This window comes from Dicentrarchus labrax, unplaced genomic scaffold, assembly GCF_905237075.1.
Source record: "Dicentrarchus labrax unplaced genomic scaffold, dlabrax2021, whole genome shotgun sequence".
Classification (NCBI taxonomy): Eukaryota; Metazoa; Chordata; class Actinopteri; family Moronidae; genus Dicentrarchus; species Dicentrarchus labrax.
In genome coordinates, this window is record NW_026136713.1 from 30,431,848 (window position 1) to 30,454,920 (window position 23,073).

The 23,073-nt window shown below is 39.0% G+C and overlaps 1 protein-coding gene across 1 annotated transcript; it reads left to right on the top strand.

The window, feature by feature from the left end:
- The first annotated feature begins 431 nt into the window (after positions 1 to 431).
- On the top strand, positions 432 to 9,786 carry gask1b (golgi associated kinase 1B). The gene is made up of 4 exons (XM_051420672.1): positions 432 to 1,433; positions 2,669 to 2,886; positions 4,665 to 4,891; positions 8,644 to 9,786. The coding sequence occupies exons 1-4, from the start codon at positions 545 to 547 to the stop codon at positions 8,849 to 8,851; spliced, it is 1,542 nt and encodes a 513-aa protein (XP_051276632.1). The 5' UTR covers positions 432 to 544; the 3' UTR covers positions 8,852 to 9,786.
- The last annotated feature ends 13,287 nt before the right edge of the window (positions 9,787 to 23,073 follow it).

Below are 23,073 nucleotides of genomic sequence, written 5' to 3' on the forward strand. Positions count from 1 at the left end.
CCTTGGATTTGAATGTGTATCAAACAATGATAATTATTTCATTAACTGCTATGATATCCATAATATTCCCATTCACAGGGGCTTGTATTGGGCTGCAAAATTTGCATGAGAGGCTATATCCAAAAAGCCTTTTTATAACTTGAGTGAATTTTCAGAACATTTATTTAAATTAATCTGAAAACGCAAATCGCTTCCCCCTCAGCGTGTGCAGTGAATTTCAGCAGAACAGGCAGGCTGATGCGGGCAATGAGAACAGAATTACATCCATAAGGTGTTCCTTCTGTGCTCAATATGTATTTGATCATATAGGATCGTAGTTATATCTGAAAGAAAAAAGGGAAAAAAGTCCTGAAACAACCAGTCGCCTCGTGTTTGGTTGGAGGGTGGTTTCCCAGCCCGTCCATCCCCTATTTACGCAGCAGTCTCCGTACACAATGTGGCCACAAATCCTCCCTTACAAAATGAGTTTCGGAAGTTGAGCGCTCCTCCTGGTTTGAGTTTAGCGCAAAACAGACACTCAACCATGATAATAGCATAAGTTCTAATGGGGAAGTCTCGCTTTCACTGGCTGTGCTTCCCTTTTCTGAAACTGACCAGCAGCTTTCGGAGGTGCCCTCTTTCAAAAAGGACTTTGATAATTGCGAGCGTGTGTGTTGTCTATTTGTGTTTTGTAGTTTCACAAGTTGGATACTCGCAGCAGAACCGGGACAGAAGGACTGATAAAGACAAGTACCGACACACCCGTGGATTGTATAATTTGGATATTAGTGATGCGCTGCCAGACTCTGTGGATTTGCAGACCGGTGCGAGTTTTGTGGTCCCGACACGGTCCAACGTGGTGTACATAACGCTAAAGTCTAAGCGCCTGAAACCAGCAAATATTCGGGGTACAATCAGACCAAAACTGAGGAGAAAAGTGAGAAGGACTAAGTCGACTAATTTATCTTTTACGCAGAACAAACTTGGCACTTTGGAGCGGGACGCGGGCCAAATTAAGCGCAACATTGCACACAAGACTTCCTGGGGAGAGAGCAGGGATGTCGATTATAAATCTTTGGATATAATCCCTAAATCTCACATAGATGCACAAACAGACTCTCAGATTAGTTCTATCAGAATTTACAGCCAGAAGGCACCGCCATGGTTCAGCCCACAGGACGTGAAAGCCATGCGCTTTCTTGCGGATGCCAAAGTTTTGCGCATCAAAGAAGTTTCTGGTGGAGACTCTCCATCACTTCTGATATTTGAGGGCGAAACAAGTGGTTCAGTGACCAACCAAAAGCCGGAAAAACTGAGCAATGTATGTGGAGGGCAGTGTGGTATAATCAGCAGTCCTGTGGACACCACTGAGGTCTTCGCTTTTCATCTGGACCGGGTGCTGGGGCTCAATAGGACATTACCAGCTGTAAGCAGAAAGTTCAGCTTTTTACACGGTATGTCATCAGACACGAGGACATAGCTCCTTATTTTCTGTTTGGTAAAACTCGACAGCTGTTGAAACCAAGTTCATTCACAACTGTACTGTTTAATGGCAAGCAGTGAATGATGATGACAATCACTGTAGCATGAAGGCACGAGAGAGAGAGAGAGAGAGAGAGAGAGAGAGAGCAGGAGGAAGGTGGTGATGGTTGTCTGCAGAAAATAAATGACATTTTCTAACTTGATTACTTGGTTTCCTCACTCAGAGTGCAATGCATCATCACCATCACAGCACTGTAATCAGTTCTATGGAGACATAGACTGAAACTATGAATGACTATGAATATTACCCTGATTATTTGGCTCTTACTATGCAACTTCATCATAAATGTAGGTGGTTTTAGAGCCATTAGACTGTATAATGTAAGTGCTCCAGTACAATAAATAACTCATGGTAATTATATGTAACCTAAAGACTAATCAGTGTTAACATTTTAAAGTCACTGTATGCTATGGACGAGTTAAATGCCATATAATAGTAAAATAGAATGTACTATGATTCACAGGGAAATCAATGTAACACATTTAAGAAAAATGTCAAAGCACTGTAATGAGAGCTCCCAAGAGGTGTAACTGGCAGTTAAGGGTCAAACACACAGCAGGGGACAGAGAGCCACTGTCCACTTTCCTCTCTTCCCCACATCACCATTATTCCTTCTAGAGTGACATCTGCAAGGGAAAAAAAACCCTCTTAGATAGCACAACATCATGTTTCTATCGGATTTACAAGTGCTTCATCAAACATAAAATGTCAAAATGAAATATTATATGTACTGAGACCATAAATTGCACATTACAGTCTTGGGCCTTGGGTTGTAAAATCCCCAATGAGCTCTACTCTTTGGTGCTATAGCCCCTACCACAGTAAATGTTGTTGTTGTTTGATACATCACTTAAGCAAAATGAAAACATCATTCCATTTACAGTCCCTACCATTTCTGAGGACAGTGAGTTAGAGACAATGTGTTACAGTAAGAAACATGCTGGTCACCATTTGCAATTCCTGGACTATCTTTCTCTTGTCTTGATCTGCTCTGGTAACCAATGTAGATTGAATAAATGCCAATAAGAACACTACCACCAAGCATATGTATTTCTCAATAAGCTTGTCCTCCATAAAAAAAGGGTTTAAACAGTCACTGAGACTCAACAATTGCTGACTATATATCCTTATATCCTCCCTCTTCAGATGGCCAGCCCTGTCCGGTGGTTTCATGGGATGCATCTCTTTACCCAGAAGGCCTCGCTGCAGGCTGGTCTGCCGTGAGGTTAACATGGGGGCAGTACCAGAGATCCCTGAAACAGAGGTGCTGGCATAAAAACACCAGCCCAAAGCCAGACTCAAGCTGCTCCACAGTTCTTCACTATGAGTGGAGTAAACTGGCTCTGTTTGACTTCTTGTTACAGGTAATAATAACAATTTGAAAAATGAAAACTTGTGATAGTGACAGATTTGAGAAATTCCACATTACTCTAAATGTGAAAAAAAAAACAAGTCTGCAACTTCCGTGCTTTGGTTTGTGTTTGTGCAGTTTTTAGCTTGCTTTATTGAAATCTAAAAATGCTTCATAAATGACTTCTGCAAAAATCTTTTTTTCCTGACATCAGCAATATGTTCCAACAGCTGTTATTTCTGAAAAATAGGTTAAATATCCTCTGAGGTATTGTCCTTTGGCTGAATAGATGTCTTGTTTCCTGTGTGGGAAGGCTGGATCTCTGATCAGATCGAGGACACATCTCCTGAGAATGATTTAAATTCATCTCTTGATCATGAAGGAGCAAACTAGTAGAGAAAATAATTGGAAAATATGTATTTCAAAATAGTTTGGATACCTTTCAAACTACTAAATCAGCCACTGAGGTCATATTGCAACAGTTTTGATTATTCATCTCCTTAATTTGCTCTTTATCTCAGGTTCCTTACAAATAAATGATAGGGTTAGCAATGAGACATTCATATTGTGAGGCTGCAGGGCACATAAACCATCTTGTCAAAGTAAACTGAAGGTATTACATTGATTTTCTTGATGCTGAATAACAGATAAATCACAACTATTCATACCATATACTTTCTTTATTGCCACAGTGACAACAACCATGGCTGAACACTAAAGCCAAAGTGGAACTCCTTAGGCTCCTCTAATACCACTATCCTCGCTCCAAAGAAACTGATCACATTAAAGTCAGTGGTAATACCTCCAACATATCCCAAGTGATATTGATACATATATATGGGTAAATGGTGGCTGTGGCTCAGGATGCAGAGTGGGTTGTCCACTAATCAGACGGTTGGTGGTTTGATCCCCGGCTCCCCCTGCTACATGTCCAAGTGTCCTTGAGCACAGGGAAGTGTGTAAATGCCCTTAGTTTCTGTTTCATCTGATGAGCAGTTGGCAGTTGGTTTGGAGGTGTTAAAAGTCTTTGTTTGAAGGTAGTAGGGCTTACAGGAAGGTATGGTTTGTGGCTTGTTGTCTTGATTGACAGGTGTCCTGGAGGTATTTCACCTCATCACACTTCATGCGTTGGTGGATGATCATTGACCCAAGTCGCCCCAACTCCCAAGTTTCTGAAAAAGGTGGCCTATGAGTGGGACCTAATCCTGGCTTCAAAAGTCCCATCTGAAACCTATGAGTGGCATCTCAGATTCTGCATCATTGGTCTTTGGTAGCACTGCCTAAAACCTCTGCCAATCAAATGGTTTGCCTTTAGAGAGTGAGCTATGCTTTGAAGCTGGAGTTGTGATTATGGCCGGTCCTTGTGGAGGAAGCAGGAGTGTTATAAAAAGAGGCGCCGTCTGATAGGCTTAAGAAAGTCCCCTGTGCAGTCATTAATTATGTCTCTCAGCAGTCTTGTAACTGATGTCAATATCTAACCAAACAAACAAGCAGTCCGCATGCCAAGACTGCTGGATGTGTTCAGTTTTGTCTTTGCCAAACATTTTAAATTATTTTATCTTGTCATCAAATTATTTTGTAGTCTTTGAGTTAATGTAAAAGGGAGACAGTCACTATTGCAAAATGAGCTTGTTGAGGTCAATACAATCTCCTGCGCTTGCCAGGGTCATCAAACATAACTCCCGAAATACCAATCTGAAAATTCCTCAGTGTCAGTCACAGCTGTGATTGCTTTCTCAGTACATCAACTACAAGTATTCTCTGAAGAAATATGAACAATTTATTTTACAGATTCACAACCGTCTAGATCAGAGCTGCTGTGGATTCAGGCCCAGGAAGGAGGATGTGTGTTTGGGACTCGGTCACCATGCCGATTGTGGGGACCAGAGCCACATACAACTGACAAACATCATCCACAGGGGTCATGACCCCAGACACCTAGTCTTCACCAACAACAAGGGGTTCTTCGACCGCAATGAGGACAACCTGGACTTCAGGCTCCTGGAGGGAATCAAAGAGTGAGTTTGGATCACAGTATTGACGGGGCCACAAAAACATCATTATGTGATAAATACTGATTGTTTTTATTGATTCATATATTAAATTAAACAGTTACAAGTATTGCCATAAACATTTATGAAAGTTTGAAGAAACAGATTTGATTTTAACTTGGAGTGTGTGTGAGCAAAATAACAACCATTTCCAAAATGTCTGTAGTTAGGAACAAAATGTATAAGTGGGCAGGACCATTTATTAATCTTTTTTTTTTAAAGGTAAAAGTGTCCACTGGAGGATTGGTTGTATTTTGTTGATGGACAGTCTTTCTTATTTTCAGTAGCTGTTTACCATAGTTATTCCCTTAACAACATGGTTGAAAAATTCCAGCGCACAAAGCTGAAAAAGCAGATTTGACTCTCTTCCATTCCTTTTCAGAAACCTTGAATTTAAAGTTTTGCATGCAATTGTCTGCAGTACAAAGCAGCAATTTAGAAACATTTTAAAGCTGTTTTCCGCTTTTAAAACTGCAATTTAGATGTTAAAAATGTATGTAATTTTAGTAAATATTTAGAGCTAGTTCAACAAAGTAAATTGTGTGTTTTGGATATGAATCTCAGGGGCATGATAATGTGTTCTTTCTGTTTATCCCCCAAAGATCTGTGTGGATCTGTCATTCTGAACCACACTGCTGAGACACTGCTTTAATTCAATCTACCTTTTGATCAATAAATCAGTGAGTGATACCACAGGGGACACAGAACAAAAACTGTGGTTTGGCAAGGGCACTCATGTCACCTCCCCAAACACGGATCCTTGTGATCCTCATCAGAACCGTAGCTTCTATTCTGCCATTCAAATCACATATAAAGGCAACATCAGTCTAAATGTATCTGTTATCAGATGGCCTTAGGCGATAAGACCACAAGGCGGCATTAATACCTGATTTTTGTTTGATGTTTTGCTGAATTCTCTGTAGATCTGAGGGTTCTTTGACTTTTATCAAAGCTAAATAAACTGATGTTTGACATCTTATTCCAGGCACATTCCAAACTGACATGTACAACATATACTATCGAAGTTTATTGAAAAAGCTGCAACCACTTAGCAGTCTCTCCACTGCTTTTCTCCAGTCATCTTCAAAGTCCACATGACCATGTCCCACCTTTTTTCTCTTGTGGTTTGTGATTTAAAGGGACATTGTGTAGTGTTTTAAGTATTTTATTAGCTAAAATCAATGTCTTTATTCATAAATGTGTCCTCATTGGTGTAAAATTACCTTTGCACTGCACTTGAGTTAATAATGGAGGATCATACTTATGCCAAGCCACAGGAGAAGGAATCCTTGTCGCCAAAAAAGGAAAAAGGGAATTAAAAAGGCAACGTGACCGGGGAATTCAAAAAACGAGGGTAAATATCGGGGTAGCTTTTCCCAGGTGGAAAGAGCTAATGAAGGAGAAGTTGCCTGCTTTCTCCTCGACAGGTAGGCTTCTTGGTACATAATGGCTACCGTAGTTGCAATACGCATTTGAAAACGCGAGGCACTAGAGAGCACTATTCGTTTGAATGCAAAATACAATTTCACTGCTAGATGGGAGAAATTCCTACACAATGTCCCTTTAAACTATACAAACATTTCTCTGAGGCACAACTCCTCTGCAGGGACTAAAAAAAAAAAAAAATATCCACTCAAAACTCAAGTGAGGTGAGCGACAAAACAATATCTCTGAGTCAAGCAGAAAATTGCACTTTTAGTTTCGTTCATTCACAAACATCCAATAGCTGTACTGAGTTTATAGGCTTGTCATGCTTCAATCCGGGTAGATTTATCTTGTTCTAGTTGAAAACACATAAGGTGTCACTCGCCCAACTCCAAACCTGACTGCTGCAGCCAGCTGCCGCGCGGCTCCGCATGATATACTGATCTCGTTTTTCATTTCTGCTGATACTTCATTTGTATGAGTGGAGCTTTTACCCACTTGTAAGCTGTTGAAATGTCAAAAATATACCAGAAGTGCTAACTTTCAGCTTGTACTTGTGCTAGAATTATGAGTAACCCTTCATGTCACTCCCAGTGAAGCATCCTAAGAGGCAACCAATGCCGAATATATGAAGTGTAATTTCAGCTGCCAAGAAGCAGACAGCCGCTGTTTCTCTGATTTACAGATGGCTAATGTAAATGTCAATCTGTGTTTTTCTACTACACTTCTATCTGTCAGCTGTACTTAGTAGTTCCAGTTGGATGAAATTCCAGTGAGAAATAACAAGCTATTAGCAGTAATGATGCTAACACAGACTACACACAGTGGGCCCTTACATGTAGTGAAAAATAAAGAAGTGCCTTTCCACAATGGTTGCATAAAAAAGTAATGATAGTGTTTAAGAAAATAACTTTATTTCACTCAAATTGATGATAATTGACTTTTTGCTAAACCCCTCCTCCGATCAGCAACTGTCCGATCATTGATTAGTAACTGTAACTAGGCACTGTGGGCCTGACAAGCTTTGGATTTCTCTACATGTTTAAGCCAAATCCCCATGCTTTAAAGCCAATTTGACATTCTGGCCAAACCGTGTAATGGCAGCAATAATGCTCCAAAAGACTGTTTCCCATGAGCTGGAATTGTGAAAGGAGCAGCTGTAAAACGGTGGATAACGTTTTTTGAGCATCACAACCCCTGTAGGATGACTTGGCATGATTAAATTATTTTATTCCCATTCAAGTTAGTGGAGGGCTAGACCAGAAGGTAGTGGTTTAGGTGCGCTTGGCCGGTGTAAGTCTCCAGTGCGCTTGCTCTATGGGCCCTACAATGCTGAAGCAGATGCATAATTTTATACCTTAACTTTTTTCACTTTATGTGCCACTGAGCTGCTTATTCTGGCTTTCCTTCCTTTTCTTCTCTTCCTTCTCTGAAGTGATCACACAGTTTGCGACGGCATGTGGCCCGACGGGTCTGGCAAACGAAGATATCTTGTTGGCCTTTTAGTTCCATGGTTAATTAACTCTGTGAATTTGGTCAGGTGCATTTTGATCTCTTTATCACAAGTTGATCCAATGAATACGCCGTGATGGATAACAGAACTAATAGATGTGTGACAGGCTATGTAGGCTGCTACCTTCAGCTCACTTCTCTGTGTTGTCTCGTTTTGCTTTGAAACTGTGAATCCAATGTTTGTAACATCATTGAAGAGAACGGTGCTATGTTTCTTATGTTTATCAGTGCTGACACGTTGAACAAGATCTGCATGATGCGCACATACTTCATAATTACAGAATCGGTTCTTTGCCTTTGAATTGTCTCCACTTGAGGTCGAATCCAGTCTTATAATCCACTCTCTTTCTCCCACTCTTTGTTATATTATATTTCGCCCACTTAGTCCCTGATGTTGTTTGCTTAGTTTCTAAAGAAACTCCATCAATCACATGATTTTGACCTAAATTAATTCTATTTGAATTATTAATTCTATTGCACCTTTTTCAGACAGTATTTTTTCCAGAAAGTCTGTGTTACAATTGCCTTCTTAATATTGCAGTGGGTATAGTGTAAGGAAACAACCAAGATAAAGTTGCAGCAAAGACTAATTTGATTCAAACTGCTTCTATTTTTGGCAAGTTTGACTTTACTGTTGGTATACTATAAAAACAGGATAGGGCTTTGCCTAGTGGGAACCAATCAGATTATTTCTGCTCCCAGCCAAGAGCAGCTCTGCCTTTGAGACATGCACCTGGAACTAAAATTTGATTGTTCTTCTTCCTGACTTTCTGTCTTTCTAGGCTTCCGGAGAGGGCTGTGTCAGTGCTGAAGAGTAGGAGACTGAGGGAGAAACTCCTCCAGTCTCTGTTCCTGGACCAGACATACTGGGAGAGCCAGGGGGGCCGGCAGGGCATCGACAAGCTGATCGATGTAATTGAAAGGCGGGTGAAAGTCCTTCTCACCTACATCAATGCTCATGGGATCAAGGTCATTGCAATGAATGTGTGATGAAAGTTACACCTGTCAAGTGGCTAATTTACCGAGACACAGGTAAAGCAAATGAATGGCTTGATCCCTGTGTCCTTTCACAATGTCCTTTTACAATGTCCTTTTACAAAACACTGGAGCTTTATCCGCTTACATTTTCTAAGTGGGTCCGGATAAAAACATTACGTAATGTCCAGTTAAATATTGTTTCACATATTTAATTCAATATCAGTTTATATCACAAGAGCGTAAAATCACGTGTTGTCAATTAAAGCTGGTCCTAATCTTCAAGACAATCTAATTTTACAGTGAAATATTGTGAAATTAACTCTTACACTGTTATAGCAAGCCATTCAAGTCATTTGAGGTTAAGGAAACAACTATAAACATCTAATTTGCATAATACACTGAAAGAGGCTTTAATTTAACTAATTTGACATTAAAAATTGGTCTAACCTTTTCTCAAAGAAACCTGTTTTGCTTCCTTCTGTTGAGTCTTCATGTGTGTCTCCCCCAGAGGCAAATACATTATAGAATTTGGTTCAGTTTTAACTTTCCTCCTCCTGAGGCCTTCCAGCAAGTGTAATTTGCATTGTGTGTGAATGGAATGCACTAAATGATTCTTCTCCGCTCCTGAATGTTTTTAAAGCCTCTAAGCGTAGTTCAAGTCCCAACTCAGATCGATGCAGCTTGATTGGCGTCAAACAACATAATTTATTATCATGAACATTGTACATTATGAAACATGTTTGGAAAAAACTATTGACTGTACATTGTACACTGAAGAACTTTAAGATGAGAAGTCAGATGGTGTTATTCTCTTTTATGTCTCTTATTATAAATTTACCTATAAAGAACACCTTAATCTATAACCGTTATGACTGCATTTATTTATTTTTGTACTTTCTTTTCTAATTGTTGAAAATGTTAGTCAATAAAAGCATTTATTTGTGAAATGGTTATTTTATTACATGTATTTTGGTTTGAAACATGACAAGACTTGATTTCAGGTAATTTCTCAGTCACAGACAGACCTACAGTTTCATTCACATTTACTTTACTGTGACCTTATACAAATTAATCAATGAACCATTTAAAGTGTGCACATAGTACCAGTCAAAGCATGGTCAGAAATAGTCTCTGAAACCTGGCTCTGAAACCTGAGCCACAGCGCGGTGTCTGCTGTTCATGCTGTCGTAAACAGTGTGCTTTGGGCTCTGAGAGTTGGAGTCGATGGGGCTTTGTAGGTTATTTTCTCGTGTCCGTACCGGGCATTCACTAGGCTGTTGTTTTAACCCCTCTCCACCCGCATTAGAGCGTCAGTGGGGACCATGCCTCTGTGTGTTTGTGTTAGAAAGACCCTTCTAGTTCCCAGAGTGCTCTGCAGCGGAACTCACTTTCGTTGCACACATGTGTGAATGCATATTCCCACACAATAACATACACACAGACAAAAGCTGACTTTTGACCAATGTATGTATGCAACAATATGTGTGAAGACACACACACAAATACACACATACACAAGAATTATGATCTGGACCTTTCCTGACAGTTTCCCCGTGTTCCCACATTCAGACTGACTCAGTGAAATAAGACCACTCCAAAAACTGTGTGTAAAGCTCTGCAGGTCAAGTGCTGCACTCCAAACTGACAAACAAGCCTGTACAAGCAGCTACTTAGTCAGTCAACTCAGACACATGTCAGCCAAGCCATATTTTCACTTGCGAAAAATATGGTTCTACAATACTGCATATAGGAAGGAAGTAAAAGTCCTCTCTACAAGTAAGCAATAGTGTGCAGGGTCATGTAATATAAGCAGAAACATGCACTGCCGGTTTTGAGAAAAAAATCTATTCATTCAACTCCACTTGTTTATGAAATGCATAAATTAAACTCATTGAAACACCTGATACTTTTACACTCTTTGTTGGGGAGAGGCAACTGACATGATGTCCAAACTACTGCAAAGATGGCAGAGCAACAAGAGTTGCACTTATTGCCTCATGTGATGTCCTGAATAAAAATGTCCTGGTAAAGCTGTAAATAGATAATTAAAGTGGTGAAATGACACTCTGAAGTAACATTGGCTTTACGATACTAAAATATTTTCATATTAGGCAATGCTACTGGCACATCTGCCAGATATACTGTATCTGAATCAGGGACAGTCATTATAAAACAGCACTTTACATGTTATATCTCAAAACAAAGTGTAAAAATAACAATTGACCATCTGATGGGGGGGTTATGAGCCAGACACTTGGCTGGGACATGCTGTTTCCAGTCAGCAAGTGAGGACTCCAGGAAGTTACTGGCCTTTATATTATTATATATTACTAATATATAAGATATATTAGCCCTACGATGCACAGATGCAGTGCAGCAATGCTCATTATCACATTTGACATGGATTTACCCTAATGATTCCATTCATTGTTATGGGTAAAGGCCTATTTGATCCTGAACAAACACAATAATTAGTTAAATCTACAGTAAAAGTTTAATAGGAGAAAAAAATATGCATCACAGGATTGTGTGCCTTAAAGGAAAATGCAGTGTTTGCAAATGATATCTCCTCAGGCAAGTTGTTCAATTTTAAATACCTAAAGAGGCAGTGTGCTTTGTACTTCAGTTTTCATTTTGTTCAGCAGGTTTTGGCTTGAGCACTGGGAAAGTTTGTGCTTTTGTTAAGCTGGTAAATTGGATCATTTTTCAACAGTTTTCATGAAACTTCCCAAGGTTTAGCTTCAGGAATGGTTTGTGAGTTATACAATTACTCTGTATGAATGTTTCTTTTTTCTTTATGATAGGTCTAACATGTTCACTCTTGTTTACACAGATAATGAGCCTTTTGCTAAATGTTTCTTCTTGTGTCTGCTTTTCTTCTTCCTCTTCCACTCCCTTCACCTCTTCTTTTTGCCCTAAGTTCAGTTAGCATTGTTAATCTTCTTCCTGCTTCCAAGGGAGTGTAGAAATTGAGAAGATTGTATCTCAGAGGCAGTGGATGAGAATAATTTGGAACGGTTAACCTCAGCTGTTCCCAGCTGGTTGCTGCCTGGTCAGACTCCAAACAGAGGAGCTCTTTATTCTTGTAACCACAGCTCAGCAGCGATAATCACTCTGCTTTACCATGATGTCACTATTCCCATTCCCTGCTCTCCAGTTTGCCACTGACCCTCACTGAACTCTGGCAACAGTCTAGCAACAGAGCAACTTATTTTTTGTGACATTTAATCATTTATTTGGTGTAATTTGTTTTCTCTCAATTAATTGTTGCATCTCATATCTGTACGCTGAATATTAGAATATGAAGCTAAAAGCAGCAGCTGGTTAGCTTAGCTTACCGCTAAGACGGGACGGAAACAGCTACCTTTGCTCTGTCCTAAGGTGACAAAATCCATCTACCAACATTCACTCATTAATATGCCATATCTTGTTTGATTATTCTGTACAAAAACCAAAGTGTAAAAACAACTACTTTAGCTACCAGCTCCCCCCCATGCTAGGCTAAGCTAAGCTAAACAAACTGGATGCAGCTTCATATTTAAGGGACAGACATGAGGCTATCACTATTTAGTTTTGGCAAGGGAATAACCATACAGTATATCCCAAAATGTTGAACTACTCCTTTAAAATGTACCACCTCCTCTTGGCGGAGGAGTAATACCCACACTAACGTCATAACTTTATTTTATTTATTTTTTAAAGAAGATACATTTTGGGAAGTGAGACTTTTTATCTGTTGCTGTTTTTATCCCCCCCTTCCAATTCTCTGATACGACATGCTTTTACATTTCATCCAGAACAGCTTTCATATTTCTTTGAAGCCAGAGGGTCTCGCTGTTTTCTATTAGGCCTTTTTAATTTGTGGACCATGTAGTCTTAGAAGCATCACTGCCTTTCACTGCCAAGAGTCTTCAGGAGTGTTTCAACAACACAGCACGTGGGTGGTCACTGCCAGAATGCTCCAGAGGTAGATTACATGGCATGATAACAAGAAAAAAAGCACTCAAATTATTATTTTTTGTCTCCTTCAGCACAAAAGTTACCAGACACAACAAAATATCCTGCCATGCTGCCTCCAACACTGTTAGGAAGGAAGTTCCCTTTTGCTGATAAGGACTTTAGAGGAGAAATTGAAAGAATGTCAACATGTGTCAGATGAAGTCATGTCAAAACTTGCTTGTTTCACTAAATAGCCACATCATTCTTTGCTTAAAGATTTATGGAATCAGGACACACAGTGAATAACAGTCTTTTTTGATGACTTTAGCTACATGTAGAAACAGTTTTTCGCAGGTCTGGCACGCTGCCTGGATCTTTTATTCCCATCCCCTCTTTGTGAAAAAGAACAGGTCTGAGAGGATTTAACTCAGCTGTCCTTACTGAAAATATCTCATCCTGCAAATCTTACTTCTTGCTCCTTGAGGGTTTTAATATCCCATCACTTGACAGTTGGAATGGCCCCTGTCTGTTGTTGCAGTTTTTCCCTCCATTTCATTATTACCTTTTGAAATTCAACATGAGCAGACGACAAAAAGAAAACTTTTGTTTCTCAATGGTTTTTATTCTTTTTTAAGGCACATCTCTGACTCAGGGCCTATTGATTTTTTGTTTCGCCTATATTATCCATACCAAATAGCTTTGACTGTTTCCATAGCCACAGTTTTTGTGTAATACTGATTACTGAGAAATGTAAAATATCCCCCTAAGGCAGCTATTGTGTTTCTGGTTGTCTGATTCTTCAGAAATAAATGTCATGAGTAAATGTGCTGCATTAATAAGTGAACCGAAAGTTGAACTTCAGCTGCAGCTCAGATTGAAGCCTATTCAATTAGAAGGCTCTCTGTCAGGTAAGAATGCAGCTAAATGAAATAGTTTGCCAGAGGCGGCATACAGACACATAATCTTTGAAATCCAATTTAATGAAAGCAGTGGGTCAAGAATCAACTTGACCTAAGCACTGAAATAGTAACAGACTCAGATTCTATTAGCAGAGATTTTAAATAGCTTGTTAATCCATATGTCATGTTCAGAGGTGAAGGTGAATAGCTTCAGGCTCATCTGTGACCAAGAATAAGACGAGTGAGCAACTTCCTTTGGTGCAATGTCCTCCAAGATATGATTATAGTGAATATAAGCACAGTGCGAGGCTCCTGCCAGCTGCCTGGGTATAAGCACTCCACTGTGGCATGTAACCAGACCTATAAATTCCATCTTTCCGACTTACTTTTTCTCTTTTTGATTCTGGAGGAGTTCTGCGGGTCAGGAGTGGGGTCAGTGGCAGAACATTTCTCCCTGGAGATGGTTCAGATTCAGTGTGTTGCTCAAGGACATTTGAGCAGGACATCTGAGGTCATCAGGGATCAATCCAAGTGTCAGTTACAAGGCAGACTCTCCAACCACTCGTCTACCCTGCTTTCATTTTGCAATTGCAATGGGAAGGGTTTAGGGAAGCAATTTCCCTGCTAATATCTAATGCTGAAAACAGCTGACCCTGAGAGTAGAAGCTCTTATTGGTCAAATGCTTCTATGGTTCAATACAAGGTGATCAACCACATGTGGGACACTTTGGGAGAACAGAAAAAAACTGAACAATTACATAAAAATCTACAAGCTGACACTGAAAACAAAATATCATTGCAGGTTTTACATGTTGTGGTCAGGAAGGAACTTTCATCGTATCACTTGAGGTCTAAACCCGAGCAGAGACATATAAAGCTGTGGCCCTACATTAAAGGGATGAGCGCACATACTAAAAACCGGGGTGAGGCATCTCCATGGACTGGCATCTCAAACATCTGCTGCCGGAGATATATGGGGCAATCAAACATTTGTGGGCTGAATATGTCACATTCTATATTTAGAGATGGTATGATGAGAGAGGTGTGGCATGTGGAGCATGCAGCAGACTCTGAATGAGACCATTGAGGATCATTGCTCATATGATTTAAGACATTAGCAGCAAATGTATCATATGATACATGATATATGATTTTTTACTTTTGATTTTTATCTTTTTCAGAGGCCAGATTAAGAAAGAAAAATAATATGCACAACCATTATATGATGTATAATATTTCAAAATCTGCCGATGAGTTACTTGTTGATTATGAAAACGTTTTTATTTCTGTAGAAGTTTTTCATTTACACAAGACTGGTGATTACTGCAATACTTATCCTTGCAGTTAAGAGCTCTGCTCTACTTGGCAGCATTTAATGATCTTGTGATGTCCACTTTTTTAGAATATCTGCAACTGGCAGACAAAGCCTTCATCTCAAACCAAAATAACAGGTTGCAAGAGTCAAGTGAATGTCCTCAACCATCACTTTTCTTAATAGTCTTCTTCTGAGTCAGAAATGTTTGGAGCTGGAGTATGGGAACCCAATACAAAAAGAGAGAATATGGATTTTATTTTCTCTGATTAGTTATCTCTCTTGAAATTACCTGAAATAGTTTTGGTTGGAATAAAAACCAACATTTAGAATTAGTATTCTACAAAATACCAAAAACAATACACATTCTACGTGTGCCATCAAGCTTTTGAACATGAGCTGTAGTGTCTATAGTTTGAATCAAGTCCCATTTTGGACTCTGGAGACACAGTTGGTGCATTTCCCAGTGACAAACTGTCCACCATTCATCTCTCTTGGGAAACCCAGACCCAGAGGACAGGAAAAGGCAAGAAAACAACCCTCACAGTATAAACTGAGCTAACACAAGCCATGTTGTTAAACTGACAGTATACTTCTATATTAAACTGACACAAACATGTGCAGTCACTGACTGAAGGTGTGAACAGCCTGAAGAAAGAGGCACCAAACATTCCTCACCTATTCCATTCCTGACTCGTCTATCTGGGGTCAAAACTGTCCCAGCAGCAGTACTTTGAACTTGGCTGGGCCTCACTCATGAGCTATAGAAAGGTCTTAAGTCATAGAGGAGGCACTTACTGTATATTCTATACCAGGGATGGGAAATCAAGGCATGCTTTAGAGGCAGGAGAGTATACTGTTTTCAGTCCATTCCAAAGAGAACAGCAGGGGATACCATGGATTATATTCTCCTTTTTTGCTGAGTTTTTATTTTTATTTCTTTGAATAAAAACCTGCTGACTCTGGCTATTGACTGGGACTGCACACCCTGCTTCCAGACTGTACGCTTACACAACAGCATTGGTCAATTGGGCAACAGCTAACAAAGCAATTTTATATTTTTCTGACAATACAGTGACTTTTTTCCCATTGTGCCAACAACTGCCCTCTCCAAAAAATGGAAACATTTAAAAACTGTAAAATGACCGATTTGCACATTCAGGAACACAGCAGAAAATAGTACCATGTTCTTACACAGCTGGTAAAAGTGTTAACCCATTATACAATTTCCTTCACAGTACTTAGAGGTCCAGTGTGTAAACATTTCAGAGGAAAGTGGCAGAAATAGCAGAAAATATTCAAAGGTATGTTTTCAATAGTGTGTAATCATATGAATATAAGAACTGTTGTGTGTGCCATGTTGAATCGTCCCAGGTCATCAAATACAGATGTGAGTGGTGTTCACTTGGTTGCAATTTGAAACTTCACTGCTCCACTAAATCCTACACACTGGTCCTTTAAATTGAAACCACTCAAGTTGTATATAGTGTGTTAGAAGTTGTATTCTGCATGTGCCTAAATATAATGCAATTATACTATTGATGTGCACTTGGATACTCTTGCCTTCCAATATAGTACACTTTTAATGGAAGTACAACCTGAGTTTTGTGTATTTAGGTATACTTGGATTACACTCACAGCAGTGACAACCACATTGCATTATATAACGAAGCGCCACTGATACAAGTATACCACCAGAAAAGCACATATATGTAGAAATTAAAAAATACACCACTTCATGTGCAGAAAACATTCTATTTTTTTCTGGATGATGTGAATCCCCTCATTCTGTCAGTGTTTTTGTTTGATTGTAAATGTACTGGTTTTCATGAAAAGTAATGCTATGGTATCAACCAGTGGAAATTTTGCATCTTATTACTTTAATTTACTGAGTGCTGAGTGCTCTGGCTGCAGCTAATTTATTTTCACACTAATATCTAAGACAACAGCTATAGCAATAAAGTTAGTCATGTTGTGCTAGTCTTTATGATGAAGATGCTATTCTAAAGTGCTGCAGAGAGGAGATGCCATGTGCATTAAATGAGCAGTGGGAAACCTTGGCCTTGGTCAGAGCACAGCTCTCTTTAGAACTAAAAAGGCCATAAATCTAAACTTGCCAAACACTATTAGCATCTCGCAAACTGCCCTTCAATGATGACTCAACTGTTTTCAAAGGAAATGTCACTGATAGAAGAATATGATGTCTTAATAACAGTATGTAGTGAAGATACAAAGTAAGAAAATGGACAGGGACAGTGAATTTATCTTTCACTGTTTGGGCTGTTTTCAAAGAAATTAATTAAGACTTGCCTGAGAGGAAGAAAAAAAAAAACATTATTACTTCTATACTTCTGGTCACTGTGACTTTGAGCACTCCAACTGGATTAAAGCTGTTCTCTTCCATAAAACCTAGCTGTAATATAAATCCAGTGGGTGAAACACTTTTCTATAACTGATGCAATGGATATTTATTTCCTATTTTTTTCCTGTCTGTGAAAATACATCAGATTAATTCTAAAATCACATCCTTTTCCAGTGAAATAATAACAATTATAATAAATGTATTAATCTTGAAGGCTCATGCTTAATATTGGATATTATTATTTACAATATAAACGCATGCTACATACATAAAACAAATGGTTAAGCGCTGTAATTTGATTACACAAACCTGGTGCTGGCAACAGGCTATGCATTATCAATGTTTTCTTTTTTTTTTATCTGTATTCTTCCAGCAACAGCACAAAGTGACTCCATGAGGGCAGTGCTTCACAGAGCAGAGAAATACGTTTGAAAGTATGATGGAATAAATTTCCACCAGCATATTTGGCTATCTAAAAGACCTTCTTCCACTTCATACGACTCTTCAGATGGGACTTCATCTCTTCAGCCTGTATGAAGAAGGAAAGGGAAAGAATGTATCACCACTGTGACTGTGGCAACACTCCAAACAAAATCTTCCATGGTAAATGTTACCCATTCCTGCAGGAATCCAAACAGGAACTGCCTGGCCCGGGCACACAGAGCAGGCCAAAAAGGAAATGACTGAGACCAGCCTCGGGTGCGGTGGGTTCAGTCTAGTGGTCATGCCCAGTAGTCTCCAGCCTCACTGGCATCACAAGCCAAGAAATGTTGAACAGGCAGATACTTAATTTGTGTTTGAAAAGCTGTTGTATAGAGTCATAAACAGGGGCTGAGTGGAACTTACTGTGGAGGGAAAATACAACAACTGTAATTTTCTCTCCATGTTTGTTTGTATAAGCTACCTGTAGACTTTCCTCTGATGGTCAAGTCAGGTATTAGTTCTTTGCTGCATTGCTCTGTTCATTTTGCAAGTGTCTTTTTTAAAGTAGTTTTGAGCATGTTTTGTTCCTTTATGACAAACACAAAGAGAGATAGCAAGAAACAAGAAAGATGCAGCAAAAGTTCCTTATTGGACCCGAGGACACTGCAGTTCATGGTTGGTATCTTAATCCCTAGGCCACATGGGTGCCCCATTTTATAAGCTTCTTATTTTACTTCAATTTACTTTATTTTGGTTTGACTCCTGCCCATTTTGATGTTACAAATTCATGATTTCATATTGGTCTTTTTTTTATTAGGACAGTACAGTTTTATAGGTTCAAACTATGGATTTGATTGAATTAATACTACACAAATTTAGAGTTATGCAGCCGTAAACCTAAAAACATCAGATATCTGCAAAGTCAACAATACCAAAGTGGTTCAGCACATAAAGAGGCAGCTGGGATGGTCGAACAAGTTGCATCAATTGCATCAGCAGAGTGACACAGTGAGAGCTGTCTGTAGCTGTAGGCCTGTTGGTAGTTGATTTGTTGATGTACCACTGAGCAACTGATGCTAAACAGCTGATGCAGATCAGTTATTACAAATGTGTGATTTAAATAGTCTGCCTGAACTAACACGGTGCTAAAAGCAAGGATTTTTAAGGGAGCAATCTGATATTTTAAGCTTGTTTCTTGTGAAGATTTCCTCAACAAAGTCGCGTCTGAGTGTCCAGTACAGGAACATAAAACTATAAAAATGAAGCAGCTGCAAACAAGTCTTTGTTTACATGTTACACATTGTTTTATTACCTGAGACTAAAAATGCACTTTTAATTGACATTAGGGAACAGTTGCGTAGTTATTCTACTGTACCAAGAACAGTCTGAGCACAAATAACCTCAGCAAACACAGGAAAACAGTGCCACCTAGAGAATTTCAAACAGAAAACCTAACCAACAACACTTCTCATGAGTACTGTGGAGTACAGCAGATGTTTCCACTTCAAACTGCATACAGTTTTCTTTACTTCTTTTCATTGTATTTACAGCTACCGATAAAAATAACAGCACTGGTAGCTCTTGGAACTTAAAATATCCTCCAGCCATGTTAAATACATCAACATGTGCCTCCAATGATGCTGCACAGACATGAGACGGTCACTGGTATGATGATGGTACATGAGTGAAGTGATCCTTTCAGGCAGTCATTACAGGAGTGTCCCTGAGCAAACTCACTGAAGCTGCTTCAGTAGCTGCATGGATTTATTAATGAGGTTATTTTGGTGGCAGCAGTGGATGTCTAGGAAGGACGATAGGTTGCTTTGAAAGAATTGCTCTGCTGCTCCCTACTGGCTAAATTAGTGAAATGTTTCTCTTTTATAGGAGCACCTTGAATGAAAGGATCTGTTGTACAAAGGCAATGAAGAACAAAATGAGTAGGCAAAATTAAGCTAGTTTACTAAAGTTATTCAATTCAATCAAAAATAGAAAAATAATAGTGGATTGCCTGTGATATGTTGTGCAAATAAGGAGCTTTTATTGATTTACAGAGCTATTTAAGGACCTATTAGAGTATGTACATTTAATTGCATTTCTAGCCATATAGAACCTGCAAGTCTGTAAGTCTATATAATACTGAGTCCCTTCATCTGTCTTCACCACCATATCTTCGTTCAAATGTCAAACATTGTTTACAGTTTGCTGACCTCTTGTGGCAGTATAAATAATGACTGTTATCTCTCAAAAGCAAAAGTAGAAGCAGCACTGTAAAAACTCTTGTGGAGGATGTCAGGGTCGATGGTTGAATGTCTGTCTTTGATACCAGGCACTGGGGTTTGTATCCTGTATGCAACAGTTAACTTAACATTAATGTTAGCAGAAAATATTTTGCATATGGGATGTTTTTGTTTTTAAGATTGTTTCTCATATGCATATGCAGAAGTCACAATAAGCAATATTTGGCAAATGTTTGGTATTTTCATGCCATAATTACCCATAATTCATAATTTAAAAATGTGTTCTAGACAAATGGGAAAGCTTTGGTCTTATTATGTTATTCTGCAGCTCTTTAGGGCTACTACAGTGGCAAATGAAACTCATAAAACCGTTAGCTGAAGCATTAATTAACAAAACATCAACATTAATTATACATTTTTAATAAGAACAAATAAATGATTTAAGTGTGTTTAAGTAGTGTGCAAGTAGCGTTTGTGTGATTTAGTCAAGTCAAATTTTCTGAGTGAAATATCTTGGTTATGTACCAGTTTCAGAGAAACTGATCTCTTTAAGAGAATGATCTACTACTGGTTTATCCCTTTAAAGCGACTCCACAGACTCTTAATATTTTCTTGTATATCGTGCATTCTTCTTATTTTAGATTAATTATTTAGTCGTCCCGCTCTTTTCCCCAGCACAGCTCACTCCCAACATTTCCAAACATAAGTAATGAAGTAACAGTTTGCAGGAATGGCTGTGTTAAAAGCGTGTTTTACTGTACGCTTAAAAATTGGATAAAAAGTCATCATAAATAAGATATCAGGCTGGAACTGTGACTGCTTTCCTTTGTGTGTATGCACCGGAGAAAGCGTCAGGAGCACAGTGTTTGTTGCACTTGTGGGATTGTTTTCAAAGCAACAGCCGCAGTGTCTCACACATGTCAGCAGACATGTGCCGCTACATCTCTTAAATAATAATAATAATAATAATAATAATAATAATAATAATAATGGGCAGGAAGGTCTACAAATGCAATCCTGTGAAATGATGCTGTGCCAGGTTTCTGTCTCTGACTCCTGTTTTGCAGGTGTACATATATCTGCTTGATCCCCTCTTAGCATCTCTCTTCTCTTCTCCTCAGTGTGAAGGGTATCTTGAGTTCTGTCTCTTGTGTGGATGTGTACTCCATCCTCTTTATAGGTCTCTCTGGTACAGAGCAGGTTTTGTGCTTAACATAACTATAGACTACTGGCAGCACCTGTTTTGACAGCCTTACTTTATTTTCTTGACATTGTCATTCTATAGCTCCATCCTCCAATCCTCTAAGGAATTCAATCATCAGACAACCATCAATGTCAATGTATTTTAGAACAAAGAGGCCATATTAATTTCAGGTGTTATTCATCAGGTAATCATTCATTCATCGGGTGATCAAAAGCATTTGATCCCATTTGAACAATGCATTTTCCTACAATTCCTCAAAAGTGTCAACAATTCTGTCTCTGCAGCCGCAAATCTGACAAAGAACCCCTAAAAGAACATATATATGTATATATGTATATATACATATATATATATATATAAGCACTATTAATACAGTCAGATTGACTTTTGATCCATTCTCGTAGGAAGTGCAAAAGCCCCTGATGTTAGAAGTCTAAATAAAAAAGAACGACTAATACAGTCTGTTCAGGTTTACATTTTATATTCTAAAGTTTGTTATATAAAACAACAACAATGCAAAGATTAAATGTACTAAAAGAAGTTTTTAACTGGTTATGAAAACTCTCAATTTATGACATACATGCTTGCCAGGTCAGGTTCACCGGATTCTCCTTGAAATCAGTGACACAAGGCAGTCGAAACACTACCGCTTTTGTCCACAGTGGCCACCAAAATCAACAAAAAATTAAAGTTCCTAGCAGGGGCGTTTTAAGATACTGTAGTATAGCCCTTTCGGACTGACGGTGGAATATCCATGACACATAGTCAGCAATGTGCACATTATTTTCAACCTATTAGTTCTATGCTTAGAATCCCCCAGATAACAAAAAACATATCCGCCAAAGTGACCCAAGGCTACACATGCTTTAGTCTAACTGTATCAAAATCAATCTCTATGTCCAACATTGACATGGCTATGGGTGCTTTTATCCAAAATGTCCTAATGATTTTGGATAATTGTAGCATGGCTGGAGCTAGGGAGCAAACATGGTCTCAAATTCTTGTCATGTTCTACAGCTAAACAGGGCCACCAAGAACAGTGTGTGATACAAAATATTTTACACACAAAGAGTGTCTCCTCTCTTGTCTCTCTGTTCACACGTTTTCTGACATGATGCCTTCTCCTTTGGGAGATGAGAAACTTGAAATACTTCGACCTCCTTGTGTCAAACGCCTCTCGCCTCACAGGGTGAAGCTCTCCGGTGGCCCAGCTGACAGTGACAAACTGACAATGGCTGAATGCTCCACTTCACATCTCTAACCTTTTCTGAAAATGCATCTTTTTTTATTCAATTGTCTGTTGAGCTGGAGAGAGGGGGAGGACAAAGGTTGACTGAGAAAAATAACTTTTAGCCCCCCAAGGACTTTTTACATGAAGACACATGGGTTAATACGATGGACATGTCACTATAGGTTTACAGCGTGTTTCTCAAGGTAATGTGGTTGAATCCTGGGTATTGCTAGACTCACTAGGCTCCCTCAGTATCCAACAAAATGAAGATTGAAAATAAAGTCACAGACCCCCCCTGGGAAAAAGAAAAAAATCTATGTGTAAACCTGTACTATGGGTTTGCAAATCTGTGTGCACGGTTTATAAACTGTGCTCTCTAATTCATAATTTGTGCCCAGGGATTTGTAAAGCAGATTTGCAATGTGTGCCAACAGACACACTAGGTTGGTAGCCAGCAGCAGCAGGCCTATGTGGCTTTTGGCCAGAAGATGTCACTATACAATAAGAAACAGTTGCAGTCTATATCATTTAGCTGCGAGCCTCATAAAATTCTACATTAGAAATCATAACGATTAATTTACAATACTTTTACCACTTCTCCTACATCGTATGTAAACAAGATACAAA

Bases quoted from the DNA above. Each gene is read 5' to 3' on its own strand.
- gask1b (XM_051420672.1), top strand. From the start codon at position 545: ATGGGGAAGTCTCGCTTTCACTGGCTGTGCTTCCCTTTTCTGAAACTG. The intron at 2,887-4,664 runs GTAATAATAACA...TTTATTTTACAG, and splicing joins TGTTTGACTTCTTGTTACAG to ATTCACAACCGTCTAGATCA. The intron at 4,892-8,643 runs GTGAGTTTGGAT...CTGTCTTTCTAG, and splicing joins CTCCTGGAGGGAATCAAAGA to GCTTCCGGAGAGGGCTGTGT.